The sequence below is a fragment of the Sporobolomyces koalae genome (assembly GCF_050403365.1).
Source record: "Sporobolomyces koalae JCM15063 DNA, S_koalae_JCM15063T_v1_ctg7, whole genome shotgun sequence".
NCBI lineage: Eukaryota > Fungi > Basidiomycota > Microbotryomycetes > Sporidiobolales > Sporidiobolaceae > Sporobolomyces > Sporobolomyces koalae.
This window is the reverse complement of record NW_027481764.1, coordinates 102,526-125,937: the sequence shown is the minus strand read 5'-3', so window position 1 is coordinate 125,937 and position 23,412 is coordinate 102,526. Positions and strand designations below refer to the sequence as shown.

The window sequence follows — 23,412 nt, the reverse complement described above, 5'->3', positions numbered from 1 at the left end:
CGACGGACGAGCTCCTTGACAGGTATCAAGTGTTTTGCTCTGGGGTCGAACATGTTGACGACGATTGTTGTGACTAGAACGGGGTTCTGATCTCGACAAGAGGTCATCCGGCCAAGAGTGCGACTTCGAGGACTTTCTTGAGCTCCTTCTCGTCTGCTGCATCGAGTTGACGAGCGCGCGCTTTCAAGCGAAGGTTGCGATCGAACGTGACCAGGACTACCGGGGCAGTCTCGGGTCCGACCTTTTTGCGTTCGGCGATCGCTCGAGGGTTCACGAGTGCGAGTCGAGACGTAAAGTGATCTTTCTGCCACGCGACGGCGCGAAGGATGACGTCGTCCATGTTGCGCACAGAGTCGTGCGAGAACAGAGGGTCTGAAGAGTCGAGACTGTCGTGCGTCTGGGCAAAGTCGATCGATTCATTGCGGATCGCGAGATCCTTGAGGTAGTTGCCGCGGCTGGTCTGAATCTTGAGGTACCGAGAGTGAGTGCGAACAGCTCGCTCGAGGTACTCGATGACTTCGGCGGCAGCGAGACCGAGAGGAGTCTCGTTGCGTTTGAGTCCGTCGAGTTCAGTGACGACTGCCGACCGTGGACAAGCATGAGCATACTCTGACCTACGCGCATCAGCGAGACCGGCAAGAAAGACTTACCCGCCAGAGGAACGACAATGGTCCAGCACTCTGCCTCGACCAATTCGGAGAAGAGTTTGATCGAAGTGAGGAGAATGTTGGTGTCGAAGACAAGAACCGTGTAACCAGGGAAGACTTTCGGAAGCGATGCATTCTTGGCGGAGAGCTTGGATTTCCTTCCACCGGAAGACGTCGCGCGAGAAGCGCGAGCCGACCGGATGACTGCCTTGAGTTGACGGCGACGAGCCTGAACAGCAGGAAGATGCGAGTCAGTACGAGGCGTGCATTGGCAGTACACAGACAGAACTCACCTTGAGCTCCTTGACAGCAGGAGAGTCATCCTCGTCCTCGTCGTCCTCGTCGTCACTCTCCTCGTCGTCGAGCTCCTCTTCAGCCTCATCGGCCGATCCTCGATCGCGTAAGCTCAATTGGCTCAGCCTCTCGGCTTCCTTCGCGTCTTCGTCCTCCTGTCGCCATCTTGCGATTTTGACTCTGAGAGGCCCGCTGATCGTAAATTTTGGCTCGTCATCGCGCGCGTTCGGGTCGTAATCGAACCCGGGCACGTTTCGAACCATCCAGGCAGCCGTAGTTGCCAGACGCCTCCATCTCGCTTCGCTCAGTACGAACGCTGTAGCGAGTCCATCTTCCTCCTCGAGACCGTCTTCCTCGTCGAGGGCGGCGAGATCAAACTTGAGCGCGTCCATCTCGCTCTCGACTCGGAGAGTGGTCCCATCGACGCCTTCGATCGGAGGAGGCAGCATCGACTCGGCGTAGCCATCCCTGGCACCGGAGCGCGGTCCTTTCTTGCTGTCCGTTCGCCAGTATCCTCGACCAAAGAGCTGACGACCGGCCCAGTCCATACCTCGGATACACCAGTCCTCCGGGAGCGGAGTTCCCCTCGAGCTCGTAATCTTGGCCGGCGTGTCGATGCGGATCTCGAGCACAGGAGGGAAGCGATTAAAGAAATCGGCAAGAGTTTGCCACGGCACCGAGCGTTCGAGGTGCCTGAACGCTTCAGGGTGGAAAGTCATGTGAGACAGGAAAGTGAGGATGAGGACGAGGTAAGGGTTTGGAAGTTCGGCGTTTGCGAGCTGACGAGCCGGTTGTGAGAGCGTGAATTCGAGCAGTTGAACAGAGAGACGTTGCGCGAGCTTGAATGTGAGCGGGTCATCCTCGATCGATTTCGGCGTGGCCGAAACGAGCTGCTTGACAACATCAGACTCTGGAGCGACCGATTCGTCGTCTTGTTGCTGACGAGCCGAGTTGAGCATGATCGCTTGAGGCGCAACTTTGCTGGGAGCCTGTCGATTCGAAGGTTGACGGTGACGAGTCGGTTTCTCGGCAGGTTCCTTCGTCGTGAGTTTCTTGAGGATGCCGTCCTCGGTTCCATACTGCATCATGGCAGAGATGTTGACGACGGCAAGCATGAACCATTCCTTGTCACCGTACACAGTTGAATCGTGTCCGGGGCTCTCGATCCCTTTGCCCATTGCCCAGCCTTCCTCTTGCAGTCTCTCGACGAAGCGGCCAAGGCAGTCGTCCCAGTCATCAAGAGAGATCTTGGTGAAGAGCATGCCGTGAAGGTGCACGAAGAGTTCAGATTTGCCGACATCTGGAAGCGTGCGCCGAGATTGATGCTCTTGGTCAAACAGCGGGAGAATCGATTCTCGGGCCGACAAGTATGGGTGAGCAGCGGTGAGACTACATGTTTGGAGACAGTCAGTCAAGAGCCGAGCGAGAAAAGCGCAGAGGACGGATCATCTGACCTTTTGGCGTAGTGGTACAAACCCTTGAGCTCATCGCCTTCTCCCCGACTGAGAAGCGCGAGGTGGTGCTGCAGCCTGCCCGTGCCAGGAGTCTCCGCCAAACCTTGCGCATACCAGTCTCGCGCGATTTCTCGCCACGATTCTTGCTCCTCAAGGTCCCAATCGTTCAAAGCAGCTTGTCCGATCGATGCGGCGTCTTCTCGACGAATCGGTGTGCTGTCGGGTGATACAGAGTGTGTCGCAGATGCGAGAGCACCCGAGGTGAGCTGTTGTGACTCCCTCTGTTGCGCTTGCTGCTGAGCTGCGTGAACTCGAGAAGCAAGTCCTGCGACTGCCATTCGATACCGAGCGAGATCTCCGAGCTGCTCGATCCAAGCTGCTCGGAAGACCGCAACTGTCGGATCTTCGAACAGCTGAGAGTAATGTCCGTACGCGTACTGGATGAACTCGATCAAGTGCTCGAGCACGTTTGTTGAAGGTGCATCGTCCGAGTCGGCCATGCGCGTGCCGGATAAAGGTGCCGCCAGGACAGCATGTCGCATGCGTTCGAGCAGCTGATGGAACGCGACTTGCCACAGGCGGGTCGGGATGTTGTACTTCTGCGGCAGGATATGATGCGAAGCGGGTAGTCGAGGGTCGAGGGAGAGTTGCAAGAATGAGTAGTGCGCGTCGGCGAGTCTAGCCACGGCAGACCGGTTAGACTTGCATCAGGTCATCGAGAGGAGGGGCGAAAACTCTTGACGTACTGCTTGTGATTGTTTGCCAGTCTGACCCAGTACTCGTCATCAAACTTGCCAGCACCTGAACCATTCTTGCTCGTGCCATGCAGCCTGATGCCCTTCGCAGGGTACTGATCGTCATCTTCCTTGTCTCTTGCCACCATGGCTGCTCGGTGTTCGTCTTGCAATTTCTTCTCTAGCTCCATGATCTCGCGATACGCTCGCTTGAGATTTGCGAGTACAGGGTCACTCGTCGACGGTCTGCCCGAATTGGTAGTGTTAATCGAGGCCGCGTCGTCCACATCGACAGCATCCGACGTGCCAGAGTAGGCCGAATTGAACGACGCGATCGACATGCCAGCCACACTGCGATTGTCGGACGCGGTTGACGCGCGAACTGGCAGGGCGAGATTGCGCTGGGTCGAGGTAGGAATAGGGAGACTATTGCTGCTCGCGTTGAATCTATTCGGGTCGTCTCTTCGCGGATCGAATAGTTGTCGCCGACTCGCTGCCTCTCCAGCCTCGCCATCGTCGAGACCGTCGCCGTCCCGTCTCCTCCTCCTCTTGCCGGCACCTCCCGACGAGCTCTTGGTGCGACCACTGAAATCGGTCTCGACTGATTCGAGCGAATCTTTGCTCGCCTGAACGCCTCTCCTGCCAAGGTCTTGCGGTTCGACGACATCTCGCTTCGAGCGAGGTCTCCTGACAGATCCGTCTTCTCGCAGTTCCCTCTCCTTGCGTCGGTCGGGACCCGCCGAGACATGTACAGGATGAGACTGTCGAGGCGCGTTTGGATCGAACAGCGCAAGGGTTGGAGTCGAGGATGATCCAGCCGCTGCGGACGCGGAAGTCGGTTTCGGCCTTGATGCGCCTCGATCGTAGTCGGCATCGTACTTTGGCTTGTCGTACACGCGGTTGAGTTGCGCCGCGTGTCTGCCGGGTCCCTGGACGCCAGTCGTAGGCGGGTAGCGCGGGCGGGGCAACTGCTGCGAAGGCGCCGGGGCAGTCGGAGTCGAACGAGGGACACTCGGCGCAGTCGATGCGGGTCCGGTCTGGGACGCCGTCGAGCCAGGATACTGAGCTCGCGAGGCTACAGTGGTCGTCGGGGACACTGGAGGCTCGAGCGAGAGGAGGGAAGGGTTGCTCGACAATCGGTTCGATGAAACACCGGACGAAGGCGGGCGGGTGCGCCTGTATGAGGTTTGATTGTTGGTGCTGCCGAGACTCGCTGTCGCAGCAGGTGCGGTGGGGGTGCGGGTAGGCGATCCTCTGCTAGGCGGCGAAGGCTGTTGGTTCTGATGGCGCAGCGACGAGCGCCAGCCGCGCACTACGGCTTCTGCTGGAGTCGGAACATGGCGGCGCGGTTGCTGGGTTACCGTGTGGGCGGCATCTGCCATTCGAGATGGGGCGGAGTGAATGGAACGAGGAGACGTTGCCGAAGCGGAATGATCCAACAGGTCCGTCGCAACCGGCACCACAAGCATCTCTGTACTCCCGGTCGCTCCTCGGTCGGTACACAGCGTAGCGAGACGGAGACAGCTGCAGGTGGAATCTGGTAGCAAGAACCGATCGTATCGCGAGCTCGAGTCGCAAATATCCGCTCTCTTCGCAGGCTGTGCGCGCGCAATTGCGCAGCGCAGCAGCACGCCCAGTCCCGCAACAAGGGTGGGTCTCTCCTTTTTACTTTCCTCTCGTCCCTGGTCTGCAATAACCATTAGCTCGCGTAAATCATCGCGCACGAGTAGTACTGCAACCTTTGAACGAGGCGCTTGCTGCTCGTGCGCAGAATGTTCGACTCGCGGGCTGCGCAAAAAATCAAAACAGGTACAGCTTGATATTAATGCAAGGCAAGAACAGTTACTGCTTGTCGGCCCAAGAGAAACAAAATCGACAGAACGACCGAGATGGGGGGTATGTTGAACGAGAGCGGGAGGACGAATTCACGAATCGAACCTCTGCTGGAACATGACGAGCTCGCGCCCGAGACTTTCGAGATAGCTCAACGTGTTCTCCGATATCCCCGACGTACCGAGGCCCGTCGTGCCTTGTGTCGGCGTCCCTGCCTCGCTGCCATTCGCGTTCGCGTTTGGATACACGCTCGTGCGCGACCGGTTCGCCTCGATCGCCCGTCTCAACACCTCGTCCTTCTTTTCTCGGCCTGCCAACTCTTGCCGCACCTTGTCGAGGTACTCGACCATCGTCTTGACTCGTTTCCTCATCTCGGGCATCGTCACCCGCTTGCCCGGGAACCTGACTTTGGTCGGCGGCTCAAAGTGCGTCAAGTTGCCACCGTCGCTCGCAGACGATGCTCGATTCGGGTCGAACTGCTCGCTGTGCTCTGGGTACACATTGTACGGGTTTGATGTGCACGCCGCGGACGTCGAAGTAGGCGTCGGCACGTGAATCGGTTCCGGGATCGCGCTCGGCAAGAGGTGGGCGAGGTGTTTGAGGTGCTCCGGCATCGCCCAGCCGAGGTGAATGCCGAGTTCGGACGCCCATTGCAATCGTTCGCGGTCCTTCTCTCCGAGCACGAGTGCCGCTGGGATCGCCTTGTCCTTGCCTTTGGCATTCGCCTTGGTCACTGCGGCTGCTGCTGTTGGGGCGACAGATCCATTCGTCGAGTCCGTCTGGTGTGCCCGCTTCGTGGGAGATGCACGCGGATTGCGCGCACCGGTGGACGTAGTTGCAGCCGGCCCATTCTTGGCACGGTAAGTGTACTGATTCGGATGTTTCCCCTTGGCAGAGCTTGATCCAGACGGGACGCTCGGTAGAGCGCTCGTAGATGTTTGAGGCGAGATCTCGGGTGCACCTGCAAATCGCGCTCGGAGGGGTGGCTCACATCAGTTCGGAGCGCTATATACGCCAAAAGTGTCAAAAACGCACCGTGATCTCTGGCCGTTTCTGATGCAGCTTCGTCCACATGCTCGACATCCTGCATAACTTGATCTTCTCCAGTGTATTCATGCTCAACCACAGGTCCAGACTCTGTCGCTTTGAGGTTTGCAATCTCGCTCGTCTGCTCGCCAGGTCCTCCCAACTCGGGCGAGATATTTCTGGCCCTACTGCTTTTGCTCTCGGCCGCCACGTGGTCGTGTTCAAGGAAAGGTTCGACTTTTGGTACGACGAGCGTTGAAGAGGAATCCGAGAGCAATTCTGCTTTCGATTTGGAGATCGCTTTCGCTCCGCTTGTTCTCCTGTTTCGGACATAGTAGTTACTGGTCAGCTGCGAATCGACACATACTTTCGAGCAGGGGAACTTGCCCTTTCGTCCCTGGAAGGCCGCTCGCTTTCTTCCCTGCGCCCTTCCCTGCTGCAGTCCCGAGTCCTGCGCTAGCCGAACCTGACTTGGCGCGTGCCTTCTTGTCCTTCCGGTCGACAAGATCTCGGTCACTGTCTCCCTCGCTGTCACTTTCGCTGTCTCGATCTCGCCCTTCGAGCTTGTCCCTGCGTGCGGCGCCTCCCGCTTCGAGAATGCTCAGTGCGATCGCGTCGTCGTACGCAGCATCGCGCGAGTTCATCGTCGAGCGTTTCTTTGCTGGAGGACCAACTGCAGCAACTCCCGTCGATTGTGACTTGGCCGCAACAGGTGGAGGCGGAGGCGAGTGTGAAGCTTGGGTCGGTTTCGACAATGACGGGGATCGAGTTCGTCGAGCAGGCACAGATGCCGACGCTGCCGCACTCTTCCCTCGCGAAACTTTGCGCAAAAGTCTGCGATGGTCCAACATAGTCAGTCAAGTCGCGTGTTGTATGACGAAGCGTAAAGGAGAGACCGTACCCTCCAGGTCCATGAAGGTTCGGTTTGCACAATTCGCAAAAATAGCGATTTGGACATTCCTAGCCAAAGGGCCGCAAGCTTCAGCCTACATTGAACAGAGATGCGAAGAACGAGGGCTCGCTCACCTTTTCTTCCCACAGGCCAACACAAGGACCGTGTTGCCAGCATTTGCAAGTATCGCACTGAATCATCAAACCGCTCGACATTTCCTCGTCTGTTGACGGCGTAAGTGTATCAGTATCGTTCATCGCTCATCTTAGAGGAGGAAATGTCACGGACTGTCGTCGCCGCAAACGCAACGCGTGATGCCTCCATCTCCGCCTTCTTCGTCATCTTCGTCGAGATCATCCTCGTCAGGCGCGCGGACAATCCCAGCTGGTTCCTCCTGCGGCATGTGCAGTTGATGCGACTCTCGGGCGAGGTTCGAGGAATCGATGTCGTCGGGGTCTTCTTCGTCGTCGTCGATTTCAATCTCTCCACCAACGCCAAGCTCTTCCTCCCTGAGACTCTTCTTGCCAGTTGTGACTGCGGTACGTTTCGCGCGCTTGTGTTCGTCGGGAGGTTGGGCCGAACTCGTGCGTTTCTTGGGAGGCGGCAGCGAGGTCGAGGTCGAAGTCGTCGAAGAAGTGGACGAGACCGGAGCCTTCTTCGACTTGGAAGGCGGTTTCTTCGAGTTCATGCGAGCGCCAGGCTGAGCCAGATATTGCCCGGGGTGCGTTCGAGCGAGCGGTTGAACGGGATGCGGGGGGACGGTTTCACGATCGTGGGTCGCGGCGGCGTGTGCCCTCGTTCGGTTCGAATCAGAGTTGAGGGCAGTGCGAGATCGGCTTGATCACGAGCGTGAACTGTCTACGAGGGTGAGAAGAAGTGGCCGAACATTCGACAAAACCCTCACGCGTCGTCGTCTCTCTCTCTCATCTCTCACTCACACCTCGGAAACGTCGCAGTCACTCATTGTCTCTCGCTGTCACTGTGCTATTCAAGCGAGCTTCCACACAATCTTGGCTCGCTCACCTCTAGGCTTCTCTCGACACTCGACCTGCAGTCACGAACGATCTCTCACCTCGTCAACAGAGCAACTAAGGCTATAGCGTGCTAGTAGTTTACTGAGGTTGTAAGAAAGTGTAAACGTGGGGTAATAGCGGGGGTATTTATACAGAGCAGGCCGGATTAAAAACCCGAGGGATCGGACCTACAGGGAAAACCCGTGCCCGCTATCAACAAGTAACGACGAGAGGAAAGCAAAGAAGGATTGCGACGCGGGAACGAGATGTGTGGAGACGCAATCCTTCTTTGCTATCCTCTCGTCGTTACTTGTTGATAGTCGGCACGGGTTTTCCCTGCAGGTTCGATCCCTCAGGTGTGTCATCCGGCGTGCTCTGTGTATATGACCACTCTATTACCCAATTTACACTTTCTTGCAGATTCAGTATAATACTAGCACGCTATAGCTTTAGTTGCTCTGTTGACGCCTCTCTGAGGTTTTCTTTTCGGGCAATCAATTACTTCTCACTTCTTCACTTCGCGCCAGACCCGCTTGAAGAGTGCACAGGCACTTGCGCGGCTACGGTCACGATTCACAGTACTCACTGGTCGACTTGCGCCTCCGCGTCTACCCTAGTTTCGGCTAGCAAACGCATTCGCCAACCCTTCTCGCTCAAGGTGTCCGTGCCTAGTACGCTTGAACCTTGCGAAACATTGTCTCTACTATTGTAACAGCTCGACGTCCTAGTTCTGCTCCTCAGAAAGGATGTAGTCAATGTCGGCGACGATGCTCTCTTCGACCGTCTCCTTCTCGGTCGGCTTCCATCCCCACTTCCTCAACACGTTTGCGTGCGCGCGGGACTGCGTGCCCGTCTCGGTATCGTTGTCGCTCGCGTCTTCGAGCACTTTGGGTTCCTTCTTGACTTGACCTTTGGCCTCGAGCGTGCGGTGGATCAATTCGCCCAACCCCTCCCACTGGTGCTCGCCCGTCTCGCAAAACACGTACAACGGAGGTTGCGATTCCACCTTGAGCTCGCTTTCAATGTGCTCGAGCAAAGTCACGTAGCCGAGCGCGAGGTTCGAGACCTACGATACGTCACGATTGCGAATCAGTACCGAGTATTCCCACGGCCAACTCGCTCAGGTAGGACCTGCAGGGTAGAGCAAAAAGGAAAGGACACTCACGTGAACGTGATTCCACCAGCGTTTGGGCCCGAATTGGGTAACTTGCTCGTCTTTGATGGAGCGTCGGATCCAGCGCGGCAGCTGAATCGAAATCTTGTTGAACGGACCGGTACCGCGTCCGAAAATGTTGGGAGCTGCCAAGCCATGCAACAAGGCGACATGAGCATCTTTGACGCTTCGGGTTGCGCGGAGAGCAGGTGAAAACCTTACGAAGCATGATCGAAATGCGGGCGTTCAATTTGCCCTCTTCTACGGCCCGCTTGATCAAGAGGTCGACATTGCGATGAGGAGCGTGGTCCGGAACGAGCCTATCAAATTGTTCCGGATCCTCGTCGGAAAAGTAGATCGACTCGGGGTGAAGGGGGACAGTCAACACGCCAGCTACGGGTGTTACAAGTTGACCCTGATCAGTATCCATCTGGGCGGTGACAGATACATTCTCAGGACGTACTGCCTGAAGTCTGGATGTAGATGGCGGGAGTTTTGTCCGAAGGACGTTGCGCGAGTCCTTTGAGGATAGATTTGACCGAAGGTTCGTCGTCCGCCGTCGCGGTGTGGATGATGATCTGTCAATTCAACAGTGTCAACATTTGGATCTCGCGCTCGCGAAGACCGAGATCGCGAGGATGACATCGAGAGCGGAGGACTCACGTCAGCTTTCGCAGATTCTTCGACGAGCACCTCATCGTCGAGCGATCCTCGTACGGGCCGTACTCCAAGCTCCTTGAGCTTGTCCGCCTTGGCAGAATCGCGCGATAACGCCGCGATTTCGTACTTGTTCTGCTTGAGCAGCTCAGTAAGCAGCGTTCCTCCGATGAAGCCAGTCCCGACGAGGAACAGAGTTGGTTTAGTCGTCGACATTCTTGTTGGATCAGGTAGTGTGCTGAGGGGAAGAAAGAACAAGTCAGCCCGTTGCTGCAAATTTCGGAGATTGCGTCATTCCAGCTGGTCGACAAGAGCCCGACATACCCCATGCGATGCCGGTGGCCTATCAAGCTGACTATGTATGACAAATGTGGAGCCACTGATCTCGGCGTACAGGGGACACTACGACACCAGATCCGATCGCGATCACGTGATGCGCGCTCAGAACTATGAGCGCACAAGCGGATCGAGCGTCAATTTGCGTATACGTCAGCCTGCGCATGTCCCTGCAGGCTGCCGCACCTCCAACAGCCTCGTCGCGGCCGCACTGATCGCAACATCGGGCCAGATACGGTATGAGATTTGGAAACGGAGGTTGCACTCATTAGATTCGAAAGATTACAATAAGAAAGACGACAAGGAATGCGAGCAAAGGCCAGCAGAACAGCTCGAAAGCGTATACAACCTAGAGAGAAATACAAAGAGAAGTAGGGATTGATACTGTGCGAGAGCAGTGCGAGTTCATTCAAACGGATCCAGATTTCTCGTTGGTGGGGTGGTTGTACACCGATTCACGGGTGACCGCGCGCGAGGGGATCTGGAAACCTCGCGACTCGTTGATCGCATCCACAGCAGCTGCGTGCGAAGGAGGCGCGTTGACGATCATGCGGGCAGAGTCGGAGAGGAAGAGGGTCTGGATGAGTGCACCGAAAATCTGTTCGTCGAAACGTAGTAGATTGTGAGTCACATGGCCAGGGAGTCTCGGAAAGAGTGAGCGGAAGACTCACGGTCGCAGGGAAGGTGGTCAAAGCTGCGATAGCGGTGTATCCCGAAGATGCGGTCCAGCACTGTCGTCCGTAAAGGATGCCGCAAGCAATGCGTCCTCCCATATCACGAGCATTGTTCAATGCGACCGAGTTGATCCTGTCGATGAGGCCAGAGTCAGTACCAGCTTCGGCGTCGATAGCAGCGCGTTGTCACTCACGAGAATCCCCAGATCACCATGGCATCTATTTAAAATGCAATAACGTAGCGGATCAGTACGGTGAGACTATGTACTGGAGCAAGTAGCGCGTGCGACTCACATCCGAGACCGATGACGAAGGGGGCGCTCGAGAGCGAAACGAAGAAATTGCAAGCGTCGAGCACGGAGAAGACCAAGATGGCGAGGAAAGTGTTGCCAATGAACTCATTCTATCGGACATGGGGAAAGAATAGAGTGAGCTCATGTCTGGAACTTTTGACGAATTTGCAAGAATGCTCACGAAGAAGGCCCATCGAAGTTCTTGTCCAGCGCCAGGCATCAATCCATAGAGGCCAGCAGGTCCCTGGGCGGTGAAGATCGCCTTTTCAAGGCCAAGCCCTCGCAACTCGGCGGTAATCTCGCCCAATTGCTGGTGGAAGATGCCGGCGACGATAAGTGCTCCCACCATGGCGCCGAGGATTTGCGAGATGATGTAGAAGGGTGCTTTCCTCCAAGGGAAACCCTTGAACAAGCAGAATGCGATCGTGAACGAGGGAGACAAGTGACCTCCAGAAGTACCGGCAGAAATGATGATGGCGACTGGAGGTTTCGCACAAATAGCAGCATCAGTCATCTGGCAGATCGCTCGCTCGCAGTAGAGAAAGGAGGACATACAAGAAATTCCAAGAGCGTAGGCCAAACCGATGGTCAAGAGCGATCCGAAACCGGACAATTTCGCGGCGGACGTGATGAGGAGAGTCGCCGAGGCACCGACACCCGCAAACACGTACACTCCGACTCCGAGGAACTCTGCGAAGCACTCGACGAGGAGAGGAGGGCGACGGCGCTCCCAGGTGACGAGCCATTTCGGCGGTGCGGGGAGGTGTGCGGCTTGGTGACCGGTCTCAGCGACCTGATTCTGGCGTAGGAGGTCTGCCACCTTTGACACGCAAGTCGGCAGCGTCAGCACGCATGCTGACTGAGGTGAGCATCAGCGGTCGTCACTCACTCCGACTTCGACATCTCCAGCATTCCGGTTGAGGTGATCGCGTTGACCTTGCATTGTCGATCTCTGAAGTTCCCGTGTGGTTTCGAAAGTGGGATGCGGGGTAGATAAGGAAGAAAAGAGAGAGCGTGGAGGAGAGGAAACGGACGAACAGCGAGGAAACAAGGTCCAGGGAAGGTCCAATGCCACAGTGGGGGTTCTGCGGCGGAGGATAAGGCTCGAAAGATGAGTGGCCCCGCAAATACTCGCGCTCGATGCAAATCCATCCCAAAAATAGCTTCATTCTCAAAGTGGGAGACGGGAAGAAGGCCGGCGCGACGGCGTGTGCGCGAATTTCAATAGGGTTTGTGTGCATGGTCCGCATTCGGCGGCAAGGCGAAGAAGGCTCAACGAAGCGTGCAGCCCAGAGCCAAGGAAGCAGCTGAGCTGAACAATGGCGCCCGCCGAGCGTTCCGAAGCTGAAAAGCCTGAGTAAGCACAAGCTGGTCAGCACGACCGATGCCGAGTGGCCTGATGCCACAGAGTGGGTTCCTGGAATCCTGGTGCTGGCACGCCGCGTCGACAATTTGCTCTGCGAGCGAGTCGTACAGCGAGACCCGCTCATGTGACCGAGTTGAAAATTCCATGCGGCGCGCGTCCGGCTCCGATCGAGCCGACCTTCCAGGCTCTGGAGTCTGCCCGCGCAGGAGGTTCACGGTTTCGGTTCGTGGGCACACAGCTCAAGGGCGTTCGCCGGAGAATCTGGACGAACCCTCGACCACGCGCGGTGTACCTTGCCATTTCGCACAAAAAGTCCTTCTGAGCTTCTTTCCATCCCAAAGAGACGGCTGATCCCTTCAGCCTGGGTGAGCCATTCGACCTGCATTTGGCGCGATTCATCCGCCGGTGGGGAAGGCTTCGAGGAGGAAAGGGTCGATCAGAATTCCATACTTGTCGATCACGTGCGCCTTCGACAGTCGATAGTGGGTGATAGAGCTGGAGGGAAATCGTGACAGAGCAAGAGGGTAAGAAGTAGAAGCAACCACAGCACGAATATATTTCTTGGGCTTACATATGAGAGAGGACAGCCAAGCCCGGCATTCTCTTATCTCTTGGCAGAATAGCGGCGCGAGTCAGCTGGACAGATTCGCGACCAAGAGAACCGACATTCGAGAATGACGATCGAGCCCTTCTTATAATACCCTCTGTTCCATGTACAGTACAGCCTGATAGCGGTACCAATCCGAATTCCGTACGTTAGGGCTTTCGCGCTGGAGTTGGCAGGAGCACTGTAGCGATCAAGTGACACCAAAGCGAACCACCCTGTACATACAGCTTGCTGTCGAGCAGAGGACTACTAGCCCAGAATATTCGTAGCATTGGTATCGAGTCGATCCGCTCATCACATTCATTGCACTAGGACTCTAAAGGACCGCGGCGCATATTTGCAAATGACCGAGCTCAGGGTATGACTACAAGGCGTCTCAGCGGCTCTTTTCGAGCCTACACAGAGCGGTGCGGCGACATCGTACAGTACACTCTGCGGACTGCGGCGACCTCAATCTAGCTCGCTGCAGGGTTAACGGCGAGCGCATGCGCAATTGTAATGCGAATCACCTGCACACGCATGTTCAAGCTGTTGACCTGCCAGCTGCTTGCAGCCCGTACGAGTCTGTATAGACAGCTCGAACTCGTGGCATATGAGAAGCCCCTCTAGAGCTATTATGGTACACCCGGACACATCAAAATACTTTCTGCCACATGCGTTTATTCGGAATCACCGTCCTAGAGCTTGTTTAGACAATTGAGCGACATTTTTTACTCGTAGACATGAATGCATCAAGTGCGACAGCAGGGCTATCATAGCAGTGACTGCCTAATCAATATTGCGAATATTGCGAGACAAAATCGTTGAGAAAACCCGGAAAATTCTCGCTCACAATGGCTCACGCTGCTTTTCATCCCTTTTGCGTTCCGCTCACGATGGCGCTCGCAAGTCGTCAAGTACCGACATCGGCGCCAGAAGTCAACACATGACTACAGCGACGCTTCCTGCAGGCTCTCTCTCTTCACCTTGAACGCCGAAGTTTGGCACCGACCCAACCCGCTTCCGACCCTTCTCGCCATGTCTGCAACAAACGCTCAGGCAGTCTCGCCTCGTCATTCCATCTTCTCAGCGATTCTTTTGCATCGGCTCGAGGCTTCGGGGGGTCACCTCTTGGACGAGCTGTCTTACTTCAAGCTCTCCTCGTGGCCTCTCGAACACAATTAGCGCCTGCAAGCGGTCTTGCACTGCTCTGGTCATTGCTCACACTACGCTGGATTCGTCATCTTCAAGTGGTCATTCGGCAGTTCGGCACGCTTCATCGACTCTCTTCCACCCTTCTCCCGAATCTTCTCCCTCGAAGCATCTCTCGCGAGACAACTGGCCTCTAACACTCTGGTTCAAGCGGCGGCTGTCCCTTAGCGGGGATGGCTCGCATCCCCACGCTTCGTTCCTCATTTCATGAAGTGCCAAGACGGACGGATTCGAGTTTGTGGGAGTTTCTCCTGCACTCTCGAGACGACGCCCTAGACACCTTGCCCTTCGTCGGGTGCATCTCATCGCCGGGTCTTCAACGCGGGTAATGCTGTGTGACAAGGCTTGGAGGTGGATGCAACTGTGGATGGCAGGGTCATTAGGGGGTCAACATCTATTCAGGCGTATGCGTCGGCTCTGACGTTGCTAGCCTTGTAGACAGACAGAGATAGCCCTGCCATGCAATGTCCATCACGTCTTTGACCTCATATTTTCGCGATCGCTTGATATGCCAGCATTGGCCGTGATCTTGTGGACCGTGCCGCTCAAGGTTGATGGGGCTTCGTCTAGGCAATCATGCAAGATTGTCTAATCTATGTACCAGTCAGTGACGCCGCCGAACGGCGAGCCGCTATTATCCGCGGCCGCGCGCCGCCGGAAAGCGCGTGCAAGAGATGCGCGCGCTAGCTATAGCTCCACTTTCTGCGATCCGACAGATTGACCCAACCGGCCATGCCGCCTCGCGCGAGAGCGTCTACGACAACTAGCAACGGCCCACCAGACCTTGCGATTGACCGATCGGGTTCAATCGCATCCGGATCGACTAGCGGCGATATAAACACGGCGCCGACAACCTCGGTCCACGCAGACGGCGACTCCGTCTCTGCGCCTCAGGCGCCGAGTCCTAGTGCGAGCAGCAAGCCGGCCAAGAAAAAGAGCCAGCGTCCTTCGTGGTCGGTGCGTCTCGCTCTCAAGGAGCGCATTCTTATCAGAGATAGCCGCCGGATGCTAACTGCCCCGCCGTCTCGCCTTGACCCGACATTGTTCTCGCCTGACAGTGTACTGAATGCACGCGGTAAGTTCCCGCTCGCGTCGCAACGTCAAAGAAAGGTCTCGTGCAGTTCTTTGGAGCTCCTGCGTTCGGCAAATGCGGCTCGCGCTCCGAACATTCGCTAAGTTTCTCGCGACCGTTCTATGTGCAGACGCAAGATCCGATGCGACCGAGTCGTGCCTGGCTGTAATCAGTGCATCAAACGCGGCAAAGTGCAGTGAGTTTCCGTCATGTCAAAGTCCTGAACTGTCCATAATCGCTGCTCAGACCGCACTCGTTCACTGCGCAGTCTCTGTCGCCTCGAGCAAGACGTCGACCTCGGATTCGGAGGGCCCCCGCCGATAGTCGCGCCGGGTAGTCCCGCTGCGACCGCGTCCCCAACTCAACCGAGATTAGCGACAACTTCCGAATTCGACGCGATCACCCGCTCGGTCAATGTTGTTCGACAACGCTTGTGTCATCTCGAGCGGGTTATGCGGTCCTTTGTGCCGCAAACGGGGCTCTATGATGAGGATGGGCAACCTCTATTCGGGATCGATATGAATCTTCTCGCCGCCAAAACCGGCATGTCGAGGGAACAGAGCATCGTCGCTGAAGGTCCGGCCTCAGCTGGGCTTTCCGGTCCATCATCGCAAGAAGGCTACAACTTTGACGGTCGCGCCGAAGAGTACGAGCCAAGATCCGCGTATCGTATCGAAGCGATCGCTCCTGCGCAGTATCCCTTGCCGCCCACGCAAGTGAATCTAAGCAAGGTCAAGGAAGCAGCAGAACGAGAACGACGCATGGCAGAAAGTGATGGCGAGGTCGAAGCGGCAGTAACTCTTGAGTATCTCGTACGCTTGCGACTGCCGCATTCTCTGTGTGAATCAGAGATGAATTGCTGATAAATTTCGGTCTAGGCTCTCGGTCGAGATCGCAAGGAGGACCACTTCCACCGGGCTGAACTACGGCGGCCGGAAGAAGACGATCCGGAAGCAGCGTCTCCACCGGCGCTCGCTCGTCGTCAATCGCCTACCACTGACCTCTCCGTCGTCACCGAGAACGACGTCGCTTCGAATGCCAACTCGCCCACCCGAGGCAATTCTTCCCATACCGGTGTCTCATCGGCATCATTGCCGCCGCCAAATCTCTCCCATTTCATCGTCAACTACTCTCTCGACCGCGTATCGTGGCAACACTGTGCGGTTCACATCGGGCAATTCCGAGCGGAGCACTCAGAGTTTCTCGGTTGGGGCGACAAACGAGGCGAGCTCGTCAATCAAGCTTGGCTTGCATTGTACTTCTCGCTGCTGTGTGTCGGAGTCAAGCACATGTCTCAAGCAGAGGCACAGGAAGCTGGGATCTCGACAGAAGACCGAACGAAACTACCGCGGGTGTACTTCGACGCATCCATGGCAGCACTACATCGGGCCAACTTCCTGTCGAAGCATTCGATCTACACGGTCCAGACGATTGTCGTCATGATCATATCGTGTCAAGAAGTCGGAGGGTCAGACTTGATCGCAACTCTGCTCGCGAGCGGGATCCGGATAGCTCAGCATCTCAACATTCATCGTTTCGCGAGCGACAAGCAGTGGGAGAGCAGGAGGAGGGCGAACGGCATCGATCCCAAAAGTCAAGAAGGTATCAAAGGACTGATCCAGCGAGAATTGAGGAAGCGGCTATGGTATATGCTGACCATCGAAGTGAGCATCCTGTTCGTGGCTTTCCAGGCGAACATGACTAACGCATCTTTCTGACTTGCAGGATTGGCTCAGCATTCCATTCCGGCGCGCCTACTCTGTCTTCCCTACACACTTCACAACCCCGCTCCCTGTCAATTGCCACGATACGGATCTTTCCGCTGGACACCTTATGCATCGACCTCTCAGCGAACCTACTATTGCCTCAAAGATCCTCGTGACCTTTGAACTCGCTGCGTGCATTCGACGCTACTATGAACATGTCTATTCATCGACCTCACCGGGAGAGACAAGCTATGAGCTGTGTCTCGAGGTGGATCGACAAATCCGAAAAATCATCGAGGAATCGCCGCCATACCTCAAGGCTGAAGACCCGAACAGCGAAGACTGGATTAAGCACCTGCGGCACTACTTTGTCATTTCAGTCTCGCGTGCGCCTGATTCCCCCATTTCCAGCCAAAGTACACGCACAGGCGACTGACTCGCTCGCTGTATTCAGACAAATTACTCACATGTCATCGCGTCTTTCTCGGGAGATCGTTCCGTGATCCTCGCTACGCCTACTCACGCAGATCTGCGATCGAAGCGGCGCGTAGTGTCATTCAGGAGATCGCTCGCGGTAGCGAGACTCACTACCAGCATCTCTGGACGCTGCCCTTCCACACGATTGCCGCCTCGACGACCATTATCCTCGATATTTTCCAGTCTTCGTCAGCGGATCCCGACATCCCAAACAAGCGGAGAGAAGTCGAACTCGCGCTCGAACAGCTGCGCAAATTGTCCGACGAAGGGTCGCAAATCGCGACTCGAGGGGTGCAGCTGCTGAGCACCTTGCTCGCCGAGGAAGCGAAACACCGTCGCGTGGCCCTGCCGTCGTCTGCATCTCGTAAGCGGAAAGCGAGCGGTCCAAGCGATGCAGGCAGGTTTGGCGATGTCGCGAAACGGGTCGTCTCGCTCAACGGATCGCCGTCGGCACCTGTGCAAGGTTCTCCACAATTTGCAAGCTCGACGTTCCCTTACTTTGCTCCGACTCTGCCGTCGACGTCAAACGGAGGAATCGCATTCGACAACCAGTCACCCTCGGAATCGCATCATTCTGACGGACTGAACCAGGACGCGTTCGACCGCATCCTTCAGGGCCTAAACGGGTATGCCGGAGACGACAGCTCGATCGGGGTCGGAGGAGCAGGAGCAGTTGGCGTCGGAGGAGCGGGGGATGCCGCAACCGCTGAGTTTTGGCGCAACTTTGATTCGACGTTCGAATCGGGCGCATTCGGGATGCTCGACGGCTTTCCAGATACTGGACTTGGATTCGATCAAGTCGGAGGAGAGAGAATTGGGACGCCTCTGGGCCACGCTGATGGATCCAATGGAGGAGGAATGAATTCAGCGCTTGGATTCACAACGCTAGCAACCCCTTGGTAGTTTACAGGTTGGTAAAGCAGCAGTCAGAGGTTGTTCTCCTCTCGCTACACATCCGGTTGGATGACCTGGTTGCGATCAAGCTCAAGCCTGTGCGAGAGTCTTCGAAAATAGCATAACCCGCAGAAGGTCAAAATAGCAGATAGACTCGAACAGGTGACCCCATGTACTGGTGTGCATCTCGAATAAATGTGGTCGTAGCCAACCAGACCTGGCTGGGAAGAGGCAAAGTCGAGGCGGAATCCAGCAAACAAATATCAATTTCGGCAATTTCGAAATGGGCGCTGGAGTCCTGGACCGACGGGCTTGCTCTCCTCTTGCACCTTGCATCTCTCACTCGACTCGCTTTTCTGCGGCATTCCATTCGGTACTTGCTACAGCGATGGATCTGCACAGGGTGATTCACGGGCCTGAACGGAAACCGTTCGACTCGAGCGGGGGCAGACTCCGCAAGATCATCTACTCGTACTCGCCAGGTGAGGACTTTCGGCTTTTCGAATGTTTCGCGTGTTGCAAGCAAGACTATCGGTCCCAACACCGGATGGTATGGCCAACGAGCGTCTGAGCTTCCCTCCTCCGTTATGCGTATACACCGCCTCCCCGTCCCTTCCCCCGCACAAACCCTTGGCACCTCTCAAGAGCGTGAACGACGCACCATTGTACGCAAAGCTGACACCTGGGTACATACGCATGCTTTACAGATTGGATGTATGCCCATCTCCGACCCATCAGCCGTTGAAAACCAAGACTGACGCTGCTCTCGGGTCATGTTCTACGCGTACCAGTCTCAGCATCGTCCTGGTGGGACTCATCGGCGGTCTCACGAACAAAGCAGGCTACAAGCGCGAGTTCTCGCTCCTCGACACATCGATTCAGCACACTTTTGCCGTGCACGAGCGCATTACGTTTGCAGAATGCATCGTCTACGCAGGCGTGATCCCAGCCATCTTGATCGTCATTACGGGAGCATTTTGGAGGAGATCTTTCTGGGACGTGCACAATGGTGTCCTCGGTGAGCATGCATCACTGCGTTGAAGATTTCTCACCGCATGCGGAGTCTCATACATCATCTGTATGTACAGGTCTCCTCTTGTCCGTGTCCATCACGACTGTCGCTACTCAGGTGATCAAGGTCTGTGTCGGTCGACCGCGACCTGATATGATCTCGCGTTGTCAACCTATCGAAGGTGCCGCAAACCTTCCGGTCTACGGACTCGCAACCGCGGCCCGTGTCTGCACAGTGCAGACGGGCCACATCATCGACGATGGCTTCAAGTCGTTCCCTTCCGGTCACTCGTCGTTCGCGTTCGCCGGCCTCCTGTATCTTTCGCTGTACGCGGCGGGCAAGATGCACTTGTTCGACCGCAGGGGACACGCGATCAAGGCTTGGATCAGCGTCACACCCTTGATTGGTGCAAGTCTGATCGCCGTCTCGCGCACGATGGACTACCGCCACCACGCGACAGACGTGATCGCTGGTTCGATTCTCGGATCCCTCGTTGCAATCTTGACTTATCATCTATGTATGCTGATGTCGCAAACACGTTCTGCGTCGCCACGAGAAAAGAGACTGACCTTTTCTGATTGTCGTTCAGATTATCCATCCCTGCTGTCGCGCAACTGCCACCTTCCCTTCTCGCCGCGAATCCCTCCGCTCAACGCGGCGACTTCTCCCGGACATCACCTCCACCAGCACGATTCGGGGTCTTCCCTCGAAGCAGGAGGACGCACGCATGAACTCCCGCTGCACTCGAGCTCGGAAGGTCAACATTCGGACGTTGAGACCTGTCCGAGACCGCAAGGAGGGAATGGCGTGTCGTATGATGGTTCTGCCACGAAGAACGGAGACACGCCGTACTACGAGCTGGGCAATACAAGGAGTTGACCCGACCGTGGCGACCCCATTCTGCGCGTGTCCGGCACATCCGCATTCAAGTAAATGACAGCGCTTATATTTGCCAATGAACGTCTTCTTATCTTGACCTATCGAGATACTTGATGAGAACCCAGGGAGTCTGTTCCAGTTGAGAGTGAAGGACCCGGGCAAGCCAAGCCATTGCTCGACCGGGGGCGATTTGGCGGGCCTGCGCTCCGGGCGCTCCAGCCTCCGGATCCAGCGGTGCAGACTTCAGAAGTCGCGACGTCATTCAACATCATCTCGAAACTCGTCTTGCTCGCTAGCGACTATCGACCTTCGGGACACTGTACGATGCCGGCAAGGGCAACTAGCCCGACCGTCGCTAGTCGGCAGGCCACATCATCACGTCCGACCCTTTCGCTCAAATTGCTCGCCTGTGGAGTCGCGTGTACACCGTTCCTCTTTGAAGGGACCGTGACTGAGCTGTTGCATCCTCTGTTCTCGTCCGCTCCTACCCATTCGCGCGAGACGACCCTCCCGTTGTACGCGACCCTGTTTGGTGTCCTGCTCGTCCAGCGGAGTGTCTTGCAGCCGAGAACGAGCTGGAGGACCTACTGGTTCATCGTCGGAGGATGGAAGATCCTATCTCGAGGTCTCGTCCGCTGGTTCGGCGAGAAGCTGCTCACCCTCGGGCTGGAGAGGGGTGTCCTATCCGGTCGTTTCCTCCTCGAAGCTGTACCATTCCTAGCGCTTGCCAACTGGACCTGGGAGCAATTCGACAGCAAAGAGGTACGTACTGCACTACAATTATTAGGCCCAACACCTTGTCTGATCCCCGTCTTTCCCTCGTACAGCGTGCCGAGTTTCTCCCAAAGTTCTTCGTCCCAAGCGCTTGGGCGATTGCACAATGCTTGTCCTCCCTCAATAAGCTACCTTCCTATCTCTCTGCTGTTCCATCCTGCTACATCGTATGTCTCGCTTTCAGACTCAGCCGGCTGTCGCTTACCGCCAGGTCGAACAGCTTCCGCTTCAAGGACTCTTCCTCGTTTCAATCGCCCTCTTCGCTCGACATCCAGCACTCCATCGGATCCCTAGATCTCAACATCGTCCACACTCGTCTCCGCCTGCTCTTCTTCCGCGTTTCATCTTGTTCGCCCTCGCGCTCGGGCTCGCGCACATTGTCGTGCGCTCGACCTCACATTGTGGTAGCAGCTCGCCCATCGAGACGTCGACCTCGCGAGTACTCGCATCTCGAAAGAGCTTGACCGGGATCATCATGGTGGGCGAACACGACATTGGAGGCGGTCAAGGTTACCAATTCCGCTATCTGCGAGCGGACCATTCGCTCCTCGGCGGTCTATGGACGGGAATCAGCGCGACAGAGCTCAGGAGGCAGGGGATCGAGCCAACAGAGCAAAAGGTGGTTGAGACTGCCGAGAGCATTTATGTGAGCTCGAAAGCCTTTGTGTGTTTAGCCTTCCAAGGCACTGCTGAACTTTTGCCTTGCGTCCGCAACGCAGAGCACTTTCATCCTGCAAGAACTGATCCGATTGGTCAAGACCCCTCTCGAAATCCCGCACCAGTCGCCAGAGCAAGGTCTTGTCATGTAAGCTTCGTTCGCTCTGTCGACCGAAATGCAAACATCACTGATACACAAATCGTGCAGCGGACTGGGAGCAGGTCTTATTGCTCGAGCGCTCGATCAGCATCGAGTCAATCTCACGATCTGCGAGATCGATCCCGTTGTGTACGATTTTGCTCGCGAATACTTTGCGGTGCCCGAGCCTGCACAAGTCGTGCTCGAGGATGCCAGCACCTGGCTTGCAAACGGAGGTGGAAGTCAAATGGCAAGGTTCACATACTTTTGATCTGTTATCGTCTCCTGTAGCTGATTTTCGACGTCTGCCAGCAGACCTTTAATTACATCGTTCACGACGTCGTACGGCTTTCTCGATATTCGTGTCGTGTCGAGTCGTACTCAATCCTGACCTACCTGAGCTCGTGTGCAGTTTACGGGAGGTCAAGTGCCTTCAGCGCTCTTCACGGTCGAGTTCTGGTCGACGGTGCGAACCCGTCTTCACCGCTCGGGAATTCTCGCAGTCAATTTCGCTGGCAGTCTCGGCTCTGCCGCATCGAGACTCGTGTTGTCTACCCTCGTCCACTCGTTCCCTCACTGTCGAGCGTTCGAAGACAACCCTTCCTCTTCCGGTTCAACCAGGCCTCCTGTCGAAGATCAAGACACGCTCAAGAACCTCGTCGTCTTCTGCAGCGCTTCTTGGTTCGTGCCCATCGAATTCAGGGATCCGAACTCGAACGATTTCTTGTCGTTCCCATCCCCTCGAGCTCGCAGACAAGTGTTTGCAAACTATCTCGAACAAGAGATCTCACTCGATCGATTCAAGCTTCTCAAGGAGGAGGAAGCAGGAGGAGATACGGAAGCTGCAGTGAACGAGAGGAAACAGTGGCTCTTGACGAACAAGAACCGGTACCGACTCGAACAGGAACAGTACGAAGGCACGAAGCAACATTGGAAGGCGATGGAACAGGTGCTGCCGAGGAGTACGTGGGCAAATTGGTAAAACGGAAAGAATGAGAAAAAGCTGCAATGCACAGCAACTTCACGCTTGGATCTCGCACTCTTCTCGACTCAAAATTTCGAAGGGCACGTTTTTTGAGTCACGGTATCGACAAATCCGAGAAAACGTGTATTGCGCAACAAATAGGAAATCACCGCAAGAGTTTCGGAGAAAGTACGGAACTGATAAGACGTGGCAACGAGGGGAAATAATGGGAAGAACACACGAAGAAGCGAGTCACAAGCTTTATGGAGGACGAGGAGAGCAACATCACTCCGCCGAAGAGGAAGGATTGTCCAGGCGGTTTTGGTACTGGCGTGTGGCTCGTTCGACCGATGGCGAGTGCTGCTTGGACTTGTGCGTCAGTCCCAGAGAATCTGCACAAGAAGTTTCTCTCCTCATACTAACCACGCCATGCCAGTTCTCTTTGCGCTTTTGCAGTTCGTGCCCATGATCCTTGTAGAAGCCCTTAATGCGGTCCTAGTGTCACAGGGTAGTAGTCAGCAACTCGTCAGGCAAATTCGCGAGTTGCCAAGTACGTACATCCGGCGTAGTATCGCATGGCTCGCCCTGCGTCGCTAATACAAGCTGTTACGTATATGTATGGGTCAGTCGAGCGATTGCACAGGTATGAGACTGGAACAGGAATACAT

General features: G+C 56.0%; 6 protein-coding genes across 6 annotated transcripts; 2 read left to right on the top strand and 4 right to left on the bottom strand.

Moving 5' to 3' along the window:
• Nucleotides 1-103: 103 nt before the first annotated feature.
• Nucleotides 104-4,511, bottom strand: JCM15063_004068 (uncharacterized protein; the record flags this gene model as incomplete). The annotated part of the gene is made up of 5 exons (XM_076677112.1): nucleotides 104-579; nucleotides 651-876; nucleotides 941-2,330; nucleotides 2,396-3,073; nucleotides 3,142-4,511. The coding sequence occupies 5 exons, from the start codon at nucleotides 4,509-4,511 to the stop codon at nucleotides 104-106; spliced, it is 4,140 nt and encodes a 1,379-aa protein (XP_076535631.1).
• Nucleotides 4,512-5,054: 543 nt separating this feature from the next.
• JCM15063_004067 (uncharacterized protein) lies at nucleotides 5,055-7,568 on the bottom strand (the record flags this gene model as incomplete). The annotated part of the gene is made up of 6 exons (XM_076677111.1): nucleotides 5,055-5,923; nucleotides 5,998-6,267; nucleotides 6,356-6,822; nucleotides 6,890-6,948; nucleotides 7,015-7,103; nucleotides 7,169-7,568. 6 exons carry the CDS (start codon nucleotides 7,566-7,568, stop codon nucleotides 5,055-5,057), a joined length of 2,154 nt encoding a protein of 717 aa, XP_076535630.1.
• A 1,049-nt stretch (nucleotides 7,569-8,617) lies between these two features.
• On the bottom strand, nucleotides 8,618-9,919 carry JCM15063_004066 (NAD-dependent epimerase/dehydratase family protein; the record flags this gene model as incomplete). Its single annotated transcript, XM_076677110.1, has 5 exons — nucleotides 8,618-8,959; nucleotides 9,059-9,192; nucleotides 9,269-9,439; nucleotides 9,510-9,624; nucleotides 9,710-9,919. The coding sequence occupies 5 exons, from the start codon at nucleotides 9,917-9,919 to the stop codon at nucleotides 8,618-8,620; spliced, it is 972 nt and encodes a 323-aa protein (XP_076535629.1).
• Nucleotides 9,920-10,448: 529 nt separating this feature from the next.
• On the bottom strand, nucleotides 10,449-11,949 carry JCM15063_004065 (uncharacterized protein; the record flags this gene model as incomplete). The annotated part of the gene is made up of 7 exons (XM_076677109.1): nucleotides 10,449-10,637; nucleotides 10,711-10,846; nucleotides 10,908-10,932; nucleotides 11,008-11,116; nucleotides 11,188-11,486; nucleotides 11,562-11,826; nucleotides 11,896-11,949. The coding sequence occupies 7 exons, from the start codon at nucleotides 11,947-11,949 to the stop codon at nucleotides 10,449-10,451; spliced, it is 1,077 nt and encodes a 358-aa protein (XP_076535628.1).
• A 2,953-nt stretch (nucleotides 11,950-14,902) lies between these two features.
• Nucleotides 14,903-18,328, top strand: JCM15063_004064 (uncharacterized protein; the record flags this gene model as incomplete). Its single annotated transcript, XM_076677108.1, has 7 exons — nucleotides 14,903-15,127; nucleotides 15,229-15,245; nucleotides 15,373-15,438; nucleotides 15,511-16,054; nucleotides 16,121-16,906; nucleotides 16,968-17,334; nucleotides 17,403-18,328. 7 exons carry the CDS (start codon nucleotides 14,903-14,905, stop codon nucleotides 18,326-18,328), a joined length of 2,931 nt encoding a protein of 976 aa, XP_076535627.1.
• Nucleotides 18,329-18,707: 379 nt separating this feature from the next.
• On the top strand, nucleotides 18,708-22,762 carry JCM15063_004063 (uncharacterized protein; the record flags this gene model as incomplete). Its single annotated transcript, XM_076677107.1, has 12 exons — nucleotides 18,708-18,801; nucleotides 19,027-19,033; nucleotides 19,111-19,337; nucleotides 19,408-19,848; nucleotides 19,921-20,179; nucleotides 20,336-20,972; nucleotides 21,038-21,151; nucleotides 21,205-21,630; nucleotides 21,704-21,789; nucleotides 21,850-21,979; nucleotides 22,072-22,122; nucleotides 22,193-22,762. 12 exons carry the CDS (start codon nucleotides 18,708-18,710, stop codon nucleotides 22,760-22,762), a joined length of 3,042 nt encoding a protein of 1,013 aa, XP_076535626.1.
• Between the last annotated feature and the right edge of the window lie 650 nt (nucleotides 22,763-23,412).